Source organism: Curcuma longa, chromosome 18, assembly GCF_044706935.1.
Source record: "Curcuma longa cultivar G26 ecotype Majalengka, Jawa Barat chromosome 18, ITB_CL_G26_1.1, whole genome shotgun sequence".
NCBI lineage: Eukaryota > Viridiplantae > Streptophyta > Magnoliopsida > Zingiberales > Zingiberaceae > Curcuma > Curcuma longa.
This window is the reverse complement of record NC_133878.1, coordinates 366,696-379,744: the sequence shown is the minus strand read 5'-3', so window position 1 is coordinate 379,744 and position 13,049 is coordinate 366,696. Positions and strand designations below refer to the sequence as shown.

Below are 13,049 nucleotides of genomic sequence, written 5' to 3'. Positions count from 1 at the left end.
TTAGACTTTGAAATTGCAAAGGCCTATGAATGCTACACATCAAAGAGTAGGAATATGCTATATTGGAAGGTGATTTGGAGACCTTGGATAGTATCGAAGCATTCATTCATACTGTGGTTAGGGGCAAAGGGTAAACTTCTCACTCGGAACCGCATCACTTTCCAAGAGACAACTGGTCTTTATGTACTTTGCAATAAAAACATAGAAACTTTGAAGTACTTATTTTTCACATGTGAGACCAACAACTTTGTATGGGAACATATCAAAGGTTGGATGGGTATCATACATGAAATGAGGACTTTGAATAGCGCACTACAGTGGCTACAGTAAGAAGTTCGAGGGATGACTGAAGGATTAAATCCACATTGGTGGGCTTAAATCTCTATAAGATGGGCTTACACTTGACTAACAACACATGACTAATTATCATTAACAAAATTAAATCCCAATTAAGTGATCTAATGCCTATAGCATGAAGGGAGTTTAAATTAATGAATGTGGATTAAATGTGTAGATCCAATAATCCGATTCATTAAATGGATTGTTAATGGTTAATGGATTTTATGGTGGATGGTCCCTACAGTATGGGCCTTAGTATAAAAGGAAAAAGTTGATTTCAATTTCTTCCTCACTTCTCTTCCCCATTGAGACGAGCACTTTAGTTGTCATTGTAGGATCGATACACGCGCTAGAGGGGGGGTGAATAGCGCGTGTTGTTTTTTCGAATCATTCGTTAACTATAAAAACTTAGCAGACTTAGTCTTTTGTAGACTTTGTCAATTGATCCAGGCGGGATAAAATTTTTTGTCCTGTGGGGTTCTCTGCTTCTCAGAGCGGATATAATCTGGAACGCAGGACGGAGATCCAGATCGCCAACAGACTCAGGAGGCAACTGGAGTCGACTCAGAGAGGATAATGGGCGGAAGCGATAAAACTTCATCTGCCACGTCAGCTGGAGTCGACTCAGATAGGCATTTGAGTCGACGCCTATCTGAGTCGACTCAGGTGCAGTATAAAAGAAACCCACGAGCAGCAGCCGGATATCACTTCTTTCTACCTCGAAACTCCGTTCTCGTGACTCCCAAGCTCTTATTCTTCGATGTCGGTGCCGTACGCGATCCAAATCACTCCGAATCACACTAAAACGCCGAGATCAACTTTCGAGGAGATACTGCGCGATCAAAAGTCGGTAAAAGTTTATTTTTATTATTTCTATTGTATCGAGCTTTTGTAAGCAATTCGTATTTGTATTTTCGATACACTTGCTGCCGAAAGGGGACAAGTGTCTTAGTGGAATTGCCCAAAGAAAACGGTCAAGGACCGTGGGCCTTGGAGTAGCAGTCTAGGACTGTGAACCAAGTAAACAAAATTGTCCATTATTTTACTTGGTTTTGTTTTCGCTTCCGCACTAGTTTTTGCTTCCGCACGTACTCGTAAGATTTATGAAAATCAAAAAGTGTGCAACACGCTATTCATCCCCCTCTAGCGTGTTTTTGATCCTACATTGATGCCACAGACTCCTACGTGGGTGTAGAGCCGCTGCCAACCACGCTATCCTCATTGTTGTTGGTGGCGATCCTCTGTCGGTTCAAAATCATCTTCTTCCATTGCAGCAAGCTCTTGTGCATGGAGATCATCCGAGGACATTGTGAAGAGAGAAATGCGAAAACTCTGATACCAATGTTAGATCTTGATGGAGGTGAGTACCTTGTCCGTTGCAGAATCTCGTAGGATCGGGAAGAAGTCTACAAGAGTCTTCTTTGTAGTTTCTCGCTCCAAACGCCCTCGGGATCCAATGGTGTTTTTCCGTGAGATAAGTCTCGTACCGAGAGAGAGAAAGGGAGTCTTGCGTAATTTCTTTCCAAGAGAGAAAATTCTCTTAGTTGACTTACACAATGATGGAAAAGGATGAGACCTCCATGTCTTTTATAGCAAACCAAAGGTTGCATTTGGCAACCTTTCGAAAGGTTGCTTTTTCCAAGGGTTGCTTTTGGCAACCTTTCCAAAGGTTGTGCCCATTGTGGACAACAACCGGTAACATAAACACAGTAGAAAAATTAATTCCCCCAAGGATCCATGTGAATACAGTATATATGTTTGATCGAGTTGTCACCTTTGTTGCATGGATGAAACAATTTCGGTAGCAACTTTGATTCACCATATCTCAGCATGATTAGAATAGTTGCGCTTCTTTTGTATCCACGCGAACACGTCCTTCGTTCATTGCACGAACTCAGCTTTCGAAGAAGAACTACCTTTGTTATACTAGCAACTTGGATGGTTCGGCCAAGAGAAGAAGAAGAAGAAACTAGAAGTGATCATCATTAAATGCATTGTAAAGAATGACTTTTGTACTCATCTAATGAATACAAAAGATTTTTACCTTTTGTTCTCTCTTTTTTTAATGCTCTATTAATGGACATTAATTATCTTTAGTGGTTGAGTTTAATTCGACTTAATCCAATAATTCAATAGTTAGATTTATTTGAGTCTAACTCAATGAGTCTAATTTGGATTAGACACAATCCAATAATCCAATAGTTGGATTCATTTAAGTTTAACTTAATGAGTCTAATTTGAATTTGACTTAACCCTATAATCTTAGGGTCAATTATATTTAGTCAAACTAAAATAAATCCATCTCCAAATCAATATGTTCTTTGTGTGTGACCAAATAGATTCTCGTAACGTTGACAATGTCTCTAAAATAATATTTTAGATATATAAGCAATGAGTGACATCTAGCAATGCATCATTGCTACCCAAGTGATGAAAATGTTGAGATCCGACCTAACATTTCTATGTCTATTATCTTGTATAACTTGGTCCTTCTATCATCGATATCTAGATTGATCAATGAGGCATAGATTATGTCATCCCCTTATCAATTTTTGTGTTTTTTGATCTCCAAGTAAACTTACTTAACCAAATGAGTTAATATCTCATATTGACTTTTTAAGCATGACCATACATTTTAGTAATCCGACGTCCTACTTAATCAAGGAGTCCATAGATATCACTTTCGTCATATGAAAAGAATAGATTCCATCTACATTACTCACATCCCTTCGCATAACTTATTGTATATCCAGTGATCGATTTTATAGTCCACCTTATTACAAGTGACGTTTGCCGATACTAAAGTACACAACTCGACAACTCCTTATGTAGGGAATCGTAGTGACTTTAGGTCTAAGGACTATTTATATTAATAGTCACTATAAAAATATTTATGACATTTATATAATGATTAATGAAAAATTCTCATAACGAGCCAATTCAGTATATATCCTCTAATATATACTTATGTGTCAACTTGATATCTTATATTCATGACTTGTGAGATTAAGTCATCAGTTGACATACATGTTAGTTTCAATGCATTAATATTGTCCTTGTATATTAAAGCTTGACTAAGAATAGTTAAGAGTAGTATTTAATATATATCTATAACCTCCCACAAAAAATAACTAATTGATATGTTGTAGACTAGAACCTACTATCCTAGGATATTATTATACTTATTCATTTGGTACAGATCTGAAGTAAATATAATAATCATAAACTTTGTCATTTATTAAAGACCTATGGTATAAAAATTTTCTTATCAATTATCTCATAATTGATTTTAAAGAGTAACATTAACAGATAAGATATAATTGTTGTTATTATTATTATTATTGAGTATCCAACATTAAAGAATCTTCCTTTAGTCTCTCACTTTCTAGTCAATTAAGCAACAACAGATCAATCTCGAGTTCACTTATGAATTCCTACTGAGAAGGAGAAAAACTAATATACATCGTCAAATTAATTAATAAGTAACAATAAAATATCAAAAATAAAATGCATATAACACATTATTAGACAAATAAAGCAAATTAAAAAGTGTCTAGATCCCATAACACTTATCAATATTGAACATGCTCTATAAAAAAGAAAATATATCTATCAAAATTAAAAAAATAGATCTTCAGTCAAATATAATATAATAACTAATAAAAAAATTCCTCTAAGTTTAGACTCTGAATGAAATAAAAGAGATGTAAATTGTCAAAAGACATCAATTATAATAACTATTCACCAACTATCAACATCATCACACATGATGTATAATTCTTTTTAATCTATTTTGTTTTATAATTTATGATTTAAAAGAGATATAAATTTTTTTTGAGGTCCTCTATGTACTTGGACAATTAAATTACCTAGGATAAAAAATTAAAATTAATTTTTTTAAACTTTTATATATATATATATAGGGGTCTTAGATTGTTAGCTAAGGTGGAGATCTCTTGGGCCTCCCTTAGTCTGGCTTTGTCGGCCATCCTGATAAATTAGTACGTCAGGTCACACTTTCACATCTCTCATAGTTCCTTGCGCCTCGTCAAATGCTTCGTCAAACTCTTTATCAGTAAAAAGATGGAATCTGCCATCTCAGCGATTCTATATAATCGATCCTACGATCATCTATAAAAAAATAATCAAAAAATTATAATTACTTATGACGGAGCCTCGTCAAGCTCCACGCTTCATGAGAAAGGAGTTGTTTCATGTTCATACATATAGACGATAAATTTAGGTTTCCTAACTTTTAAAACTAAGTAACTCTTTCCTGATTGTGGAATAAAAGTTAAATGGGCCGGACAATAGATGAACTTCCTGGGCCTTCGACACTGCGAAGGTTCTCCTCGCGTATATTACCCTCATCCTCCGCTCATCCCCATCTCGATTTCTCAAGGGTCACCGCTTCCAGATTGGCAAGTGTTCCAATGGCTTTACGGGCGTTCTACAACGAGATCAAGGGGCTGAAGGTGAGGGATCTCCCCGCCTACGTGAAGCCGAAGCTGTCGTGGGAGTACGTCAAGAAGAGTACAGATCAGGCGGTGGATCGCTACATCGAGAAATACATCGAGACCAGTTCCATCCAGCCCCTCTATCACGTCATCACCGGAGGCATGATAATCTCCTACCTTGTAGCCCTACCCCATGAGCGCCGCCACCTCGAGCACCAGCAGCAGCACGCCTCCGGCGGCCACCACTAGCAGTGCCTCAGGGTTCTTACAGGTCGAGCCAGACACTACCCTTTTGGTTGTTGACCATGCGTTACAATATCTTGTTATAAAAATAGTATCTGCTCCATTAGTTTTTTTCTGCTCGATTTAGTTCTCTTAGTTTCAAATTTGTTTGTTAAATCATTATAGGTTTTACTAGTTCATTAACAATAACGATCTAGGGTTTACAGATATTGGTTTTGTATATTATGCTACTTTAGTAAAGATTATGCATTTGCTCGCTAATGATATTTATTTATCATTAGGAGATTAACTTAGCAACAATAAAATAAGATAAAATTTGTTTAAATATAAATGATAATATAATAGGGAATAGAGTCTAATGATATAGAAATATCCATATAACCAACTCCACCTAATGGGATAAAGCTTGATTGATGTTGTTGCTATTGTATTAAGTGATTAATATTTTTAAGTGGATGGATTTCTGTTGCAATAGGAGTTCAAGAAATCATTTAAAATCCTACTAGACTAGATATCAAAGGCTTAGAATTTTTAGAACATTAATGAATCCTTATTGGCAACATGATGCTAGTAATTATCACCTGCACAATTAAGTGAAGTTATGCCTATTGCTTATGGGAAGCAATTCAATTTGGTGCTGTTAATGAGGACTTGCAATATTAATTAATTGTAACAAGTGACTTTTGAAATGTTGAATATCATGATGATGCTCTAGATTATATGAATGTTGATAGCATGGGGCATGGTTGATTCTATTGCTGATGCATGCTTGTATAACCAGTTCAAATTTTAAAGTGAATCTATGATTGGAACAAACAATAACTTACTACCTTTTGGACTAAGTTCGAGAGGACATGACTTAAGATGGGAGGCCTCTGGCCACCTATAGTAGATTCTGACCTTTAACAAGATCCAGGAATTCTCTGGAAATTATCACTTTGCATTTCTTGTATATAATTCTGCATCGACAGTGGTTTTTGTGGTTTAATGATGGGAATGTGATAAGAATACTATCTTTTTTGGTTACTTGAATTGATAAAAAATCATTATTATCACATATATACAGAATACTGAGATATTAAGTAAGAATGTATTAGTAAGGTTCAATTTGTTTATATTGAATAAGTGTCAAAGGAGAGAACATTTTCTTGGAAAGTAACTTATTTTTCCTTTGTTTATTAATTAGGAAAATCCGATATCAAGAACAATTAGTTTTTATGGTGAAATTGTTACCTATAGCTTCTTGTCTTTGTCATATTGACCTATCTTTTATTCTTCATTTAGGGCATCTCAGACTATCAACTGTCAAGAAATAATATTTTCTCTGATTTGCCTCATAACTTTTGACAAAAATAAAACTAATTTTCATTGCATATTAACAATCATGATGGTGACCTGTCTTTCTTGCTATCTACCACCACTTTGCAATTCTCTGGTTCCTTGCATTCATAACACTCAATTTTTTTAATCTCAGCACCCTGTTTGCTTATGTATGTTGTTTGTGGTTTTCACTATGTCCATTCCGTACTCACTGTGTGTGCACGCATTATATCTATTTCTTTGATCCTTTCTTTTGTATTTTCTTTGTCAAATTATTTCTTTGGTAGATCTATGATACATTTGCAAGGATATCTTTTAGTTTTTATGAATGTATTCTTATGTCCTATGATTTGAAAAAAAAGTTCATATTTTTTTTTCAAATTTAGGGTAATCACACTTTGCACGAGCTAGGCTTGAAGTTAACTTTAATCGTTGCATGTGAACTGCATTGATGTTAGAGGAAAAATATATACATTAGCTAACCAAACTAAATGAATGCATATCTTTGAAGAAACTCCACCAATACTATGCACACATCTAAAGAAATAATCTGGAGCTGAAAAACTCTAGAATATGAATATAAAAATGCAAAGTGGGTATAAGGAAAAAGTGCACATAATATATTCCATAAAAGAATTCGATGAACCGTATAAAGGTTATCATTCCTCATTAATTTTTTATCACAATATTTTAAATTACTCTTAGATGGTGTCATCATTTCTCATGGTTTCTCTTACAAAGTTTCCTTTTTAATTTATCAGAGAATCAATACACACACACGTTATATATGGGCAAAGACTCATAATCTGCCTAGTAAAGGATACATTATAGAAATGAATGATTTGTAATCCATCTAATACGAAGTGCATATGTATATATATATATATGGAATCAACAACTCGCAATCCACCTAATATGAAATACATTATGTAAATATATAAGGATGAACACACAATCCACCTAGTGAAAAAGATATTTCAGGTAAAATGGTTGAAACATATAAACAAGCAAATGACCCATTAGACCTTTTGAGTATGAAGCATGCTCTATAATTATAAGTAATTTATTTATTTTAATTTCAGCATAATTAATCATGTAGCTCTTTCAGGGTGCAGAGCAGAAGTTCTATGGTAGAAGTGTTGCATTTTTTATTATAATTAATCACACAACACTTTCAAAACTTGGTGTGGTCCTATGGTATAAGCAGTTACATTCATTGTTCCTAATTTAGTATAAATAATCACATAACTCCTTCAAAGTGCGGAATCGAAGTTATATTGGATAAGTGTTACATTCATAATCTTGTTAATTGAGTTTAACTAATCATGCAACTCCTTCAAAGCATGGAGCCGAAGCTTTTAAGTATAATTTATCTATTTTTATTAGTTAACATAATTATTTGTGTAATTTAATTTATCATGGTTCTCATGGTATTTCAAGTTCTTTTAAGGGGAATGCCCCATATCTATCTTTTGGCAGTCATTTTTGTCATCAGTAAGTCTCAATAGGGAACAGACAAAATAGATATATAACTTTGAATATAAAAGGACAAATAATATGGGAGGAACTGTCAACCAGCAAAAATGTTTTAAAATAATTACAATTAATCTCATAATATTTATTTCATCAACTTAAATGCACAATATAATTTAGGAAACAACACTCACCTTGAATGAAGAACTTTGTACCACATGCAATTAGCTCTAGCCACCTCAAGGCTCTTCTAGCAACTAGATATGTGAGATACAGATTCGAATAAATAACAGTTGTGACACTATACTATACTAAGAGTTAATCATCACAACAAATCAACTTCAAACTACAATCACAATAATAAGGGAAGACAAATTAAACTCGAGCATCCACAACTATAACCCCTAGCTCTAAAGGATAAATTTTAACATCCAACTTGAAGAGGGTTGCTATTAACTATTAGGGCGCGTTTGGTTCAGGGTTATCATTGATAATCTTGGTTATCTATTCAATGATAATCTTGTTTGGTTTAGGTTATGATTGATTTCCAAGTAATGTAACATTACCGCCACATCAACAAAACGTCAGCAAATGACTTATAAACCCAAAATGTGATTATCTTGATAATCTAAGGTTTTCTACGATTTCGGAGGTTAATGAAAATTTTTCCCATGATTACTCTCCAATTTTAAAACTGAGTTAATTGAAATATATCGTGAAATCTAATTGAAATTGTGTTAATTAATTCAATAAATATTAATTTAAATACTTATAAATTTAAAATAGATAATTTATTTTAAATTTTAAAAAAAATAAAATTAACGAATTATATTTATTAATTTAATGAATTATTTTATTAAAATATATAAAAATTTATTTTAAATTTTTAAAAATTATAAATAAATTATATTTATTTTTTATATATTATCAATTTATTATCATCATTAATATTAATATTATTAATTTAATTTAATTTATTCTAAAAATAAATTGAATCAAAAGTAATATAGTAAATGTTAAACTGATTATGTTTTGTTCCCTCCAAATAAATAAGATAAATCAAACAATATTAGGTTATGTTTTATACCCCATAATCAAGGATTAAAATTTTGTGCTAAGCCGATCGAAACGGGTGTTTCGTTTCGCCCGCTGATCGGCATCGACACGACCTGGCACCAGCCTAGCCACCGGAGTGGTCGCGTGACCCTGGCGACCGCGTCGGAGTGGTCGCACGACCCCGGCGGTGGCGCCAAAGGGGTCGTGAGACCCCACGGTCGTGCCCGGAGGGATCACGCGACCCCTTTGGCGCGGCCGCGGGGTCGCGCGACCATGGCACCTCTCCAGAGGGGTTGCGACCTCGGCGGCCTCCCTGGAGGAGTCGCACGACCTGCGCGATCCGCGACCTTGAACGTGCGTGCCGAGATCACGCACGTCGGGGGAAAAGAATTGGATTTTTAATTAAAACGATTAACTTAATTAAACCCTAATAAAATTATCTAATTAATTATATATTTTATTTAAATTCTAATAATTTTTTATTTATTTTCTCATCAACTCCTAACCTAAATAAATAATCAACCCTAACCTAAATAAATAATCAAATATATTTCCTAAAATTCTAATCAAATTATCTTATTAATATATATAAAAATTGATTTAAAATTCTAATAAAATTTTATATATTCTTAAAATCCTCCACAAGGACCGCGGTGCTGTGACAATCTCCACAGGCTATTACAGCAGCAATTTTTTTTAATTTTTTGATTTAGTTAATTTTTTATTTTTTAAATATACATTTTTAAAAAAATAAACTATTATTAATAGTTATAAAATATTAAAAATTATTTCAAAATTTTTAAATAATTTTAAAAATTAATAAATATTTTATAAAATAATTTAATTTTAAAAAATAATTTTAAAATAATCTAAAATTTTAAAGAAAAAATAATTCTTAAACATTTCAAATAAATTTTTTAAAATTAAAAATTTACAAATACATTCAAAAAAATAATTTAAGATTTTTAAATAATTTTATAATTATTTTTAACTTTTCAAATGATTTCATAATTTTAAATTTAATTTTAAATTTTAAAAATTAGTTTTTAAAAATAATTTTTATAATAAGTATTATCTTATAGGAAAATATTGAAATATAAATTCAACATTTCAATATATAAAACATATTTAATAATCAAATATTAATAAAATTAATATACATTTATATTTAAAATTTAAAAAATATCGAAACTATATCAGCATGGTACGATACGATACCGAAACTGTATCGTTCCGGTCCAAGATCAAACCTTGATACGGGTCGAGATTTTAAACCTTGCTTATAACCTTGGTTATGTGATTATTTGGTAATTACATAACCAAAGTTATACATGATAACTTGAACTAAACACACTTTTATAGTTGTTGCCCACCATTAGATTCTAGAACCAATGCATAACTATTATAGTTTATAAAGCATTGAAGAGTAATCCTTGATTTTGTTTTCTGTCCACGAATTAGAGTTGAAAGAGGTTGTGTAGAGGAGCTTGTTGGTTAATCTTCTAATATTATTGTACAACATTACTTTCTTGTTTTCCGTTGTCCTGGACCAAACACAAAGACACTAACCTTGGTCGTTCCAAACTTTCCATAGGCAAATCTGCTAGAGGAGACACTCGATGCGACACTTGGTGACAACGTGGAAAACCCACCGATGCTAGAAAGTGTCACCACAGAGGAAGAAGGGGTTCTGGTGAGAGCTTGGTGTGGAGGCTGGTCACAAGTGGTGGCATTGGGCAAAGTGGGCACAGAAAAAAAAAATGATAAATCCCAGTCAAGGAGACACGTGGACAGAAGGAGACAGAGAGAGAGAGAGAGAGAGAGAGAGCCTGCACATAAGGAAAAAAAATTAAAAATATATAAACACCTTATAAATTCTAAATCGAATCGAATGAACCAAGTCCAACACATCACGTTGGTTCAACCATAATTCATCTAAATTGAGACTAAATTGAGCTCGATTTGAACCTAATAATCTTCATCACAAGACCCACCAATTAGACCCACTAACACTCAAAATTGGATTGTGCCTTGACTTGGTTTTCCCCACAATTGGTTTGGTTCAGGTTTAGCTCGAGGACTTAACTCTAATTGAATCCAAAATTTTAAACCTACTAAACATGAATACTCCCTACACTTGAACGAAATCTTAAAGTTCAACAGGATTCAAGTTGAATTTATCATATTGTGGGCCGACCTTAGACAAAATAATCACATAAATAATTTATCTAGTTACTCTTCAAACATTTCCTCTAATATATCACAATATTTGTCAGTTGGTGCTTTTAGTATTGGGGGAATGCTATTTTTTAATATCCAAGAAATTCCTCTTATGTTTAGGAAAGCACAGCCAGCAGCATGTTGAAAGAATTAACTGCAAGACCACTGGCCCAATCCTTCTTATGATTTATTGGCTTGGCACTATATAGTTTTATTATTCATATTTTTGGCCCTGTCTGTTCCCTCACTTTCCTCTTAATCATTCATGGAGTAAATACGCCATCACTGCTTGCTAGGTGACTAATAATATGTACATTTCTCATATGATACCAATGATCAGTTTGATTCCTAAACTTAGCGTGCTTGAATATATGAGGCTAGCTTAAAAAATAGTTTGCTTTGCTATATAATATCCTTGCATGTTATTTTTCTTGGTTTGCTGGTTGGCTGTTTAACTGCAAAATAAGCTCCCATCTATATGTGCTGAAGCATATTAAGCTAAATTCCATTTACTTTTTTATTTTCTACTGTGGAATCTTGTTTGGCCTCATTTTCAACGAGTAGATATTTGGATGTCCTATGAATTATCCACATAGCAATTGATATTTGATTAATATCATGTTGTTTCATAAATGGTATGCCCTTGCACTGGGTAGTTAGAATCAATTATATTATCTTTTCTCATTATCTCAAAGTATCTATAGCAATTAATCATTTCTGTTAACTTCGGTGTAGTTTTGAACCGCACTGGATTTCATTTGCCTCTGTCAGGGTCTAATGACTTTCTTATAGAAGTTGAGAGATGGATTCCTGGAATTCTCATCCTACCTACAGTTGCATAGTTCAATTTGTCTTGTGTTCACTTGCAAGGGCTGCAGAAATAATTTTTAAGATACTTCTGATAGTTTTTACTCGAGTCATGTGATAAATAGCACGGCTCTGGCCTCTCTGCATACATTCTGCACTTTATTGTGATAACATGATTGCCCATTTCAGAATGTTGGCCATTTCTTTGTAAATTGCATTTCACTTTTTCTGGTTTCAACTAAGGCTGAAACCACGTACATCAATTGCTATGAAAAATGATCTGTGTTTAACTGAACACTTATCAACATTTAATTGCTAATGCACGAAACCAGGAACACTGTACAATTGAGAATGATTCACAAGGATTGTAAATGAATCAAACTTTCGTGAATAAATTTGATGTTCGACTTAGTAAAAATTTATTTATGTTCATTCAATATACATAAGATCAATTAAATAAACAAGCTTGAACAATTCGTTAAACTAAATAAATAAGCTTAAACACATATGTGTTCTGTTTGTTAATGTTCGTGAATTGTGAATAATGTTCATGAATAATGTTTGTGAATAGCGTTCATGAACAACGTTCATTAATATCAATTTTTTATTAATATGCTAAATAAAGAAATAAAGTTTCAAAATAAATAAATAAATTTGTATTATTAAGTTTAATAATCAACTAAATAAGTTTAAAATGTAAAAGTTTCAAACAATTAAACAAGCTTGAATTGAGAGCTCAATAACATCTAAACAAACCAAGTTCAAGTCAAGCTTAAATCAAGCTTAAACTCATAAAAAAAAATCAAACCAAGTTTGAACAATCATTTCAAAAGTTTGGTTCATTTTAGGCTCGACTTGGTTACCTTATTAAATAAGCTTAAACACCATAAAGCTTGACTTGACTTGGCTTGTTTACAGCTTTACAAACATGCATCATTGACGCATCAGATAATTATTGAATCCGTTGATTTGCGCACGAATACTTGAAGTAATCTTCTAAAATCCGTTGATTCGATAGAATACCAAGAGATATGCAATTAAATTCGACGTTTGAGAAGAAACAGTGTCATTGTAAATTCTTATTGATAAAAATTATCTCAAAAACAACTAAACAAATAGTTTAAACCTTAACCC

At 32.9% G+C, this 13,049-nt stretch overlaps 1 protein-coding gene across 2 annotated transcripts; it reads left to right on the top strand.

The window, feature by feature from the left end:
* Positions 1-4,742: 4,742 nt before the first annotated feature.
* LOC141812245 (uncharacterized) lies at positions 4,743-12,205 on the top strand. 2 transcript variants are annotated; one of them, XM_074700301.1, is made up of 2 exons: positions 4,743-5,067; positions 11,880-12,205. In XM_074700301.1, the coding sequence occupies exon 1, from the start codon at positions 4,773-4,775 to the stop codon at positions 5,043-5,045; it is 273 nt and encodes a 90-aa protein (XP_074556402.1). In that variant the 5' UTR covers positions 4,743-4,772; the 3' UTR covers positions 5,046-5,067; positions 11,880-12,205. The 2 variants fall into 2 exon arrangements, with proteins under 2 accessions (XP_074556402.1, XP_074556401.1); XM_074700300.1 differs by having other exon boundaries at positions 11,844-12,205.
* Positions 12,206-13,049: the final 844 nt, after the last annotated feature.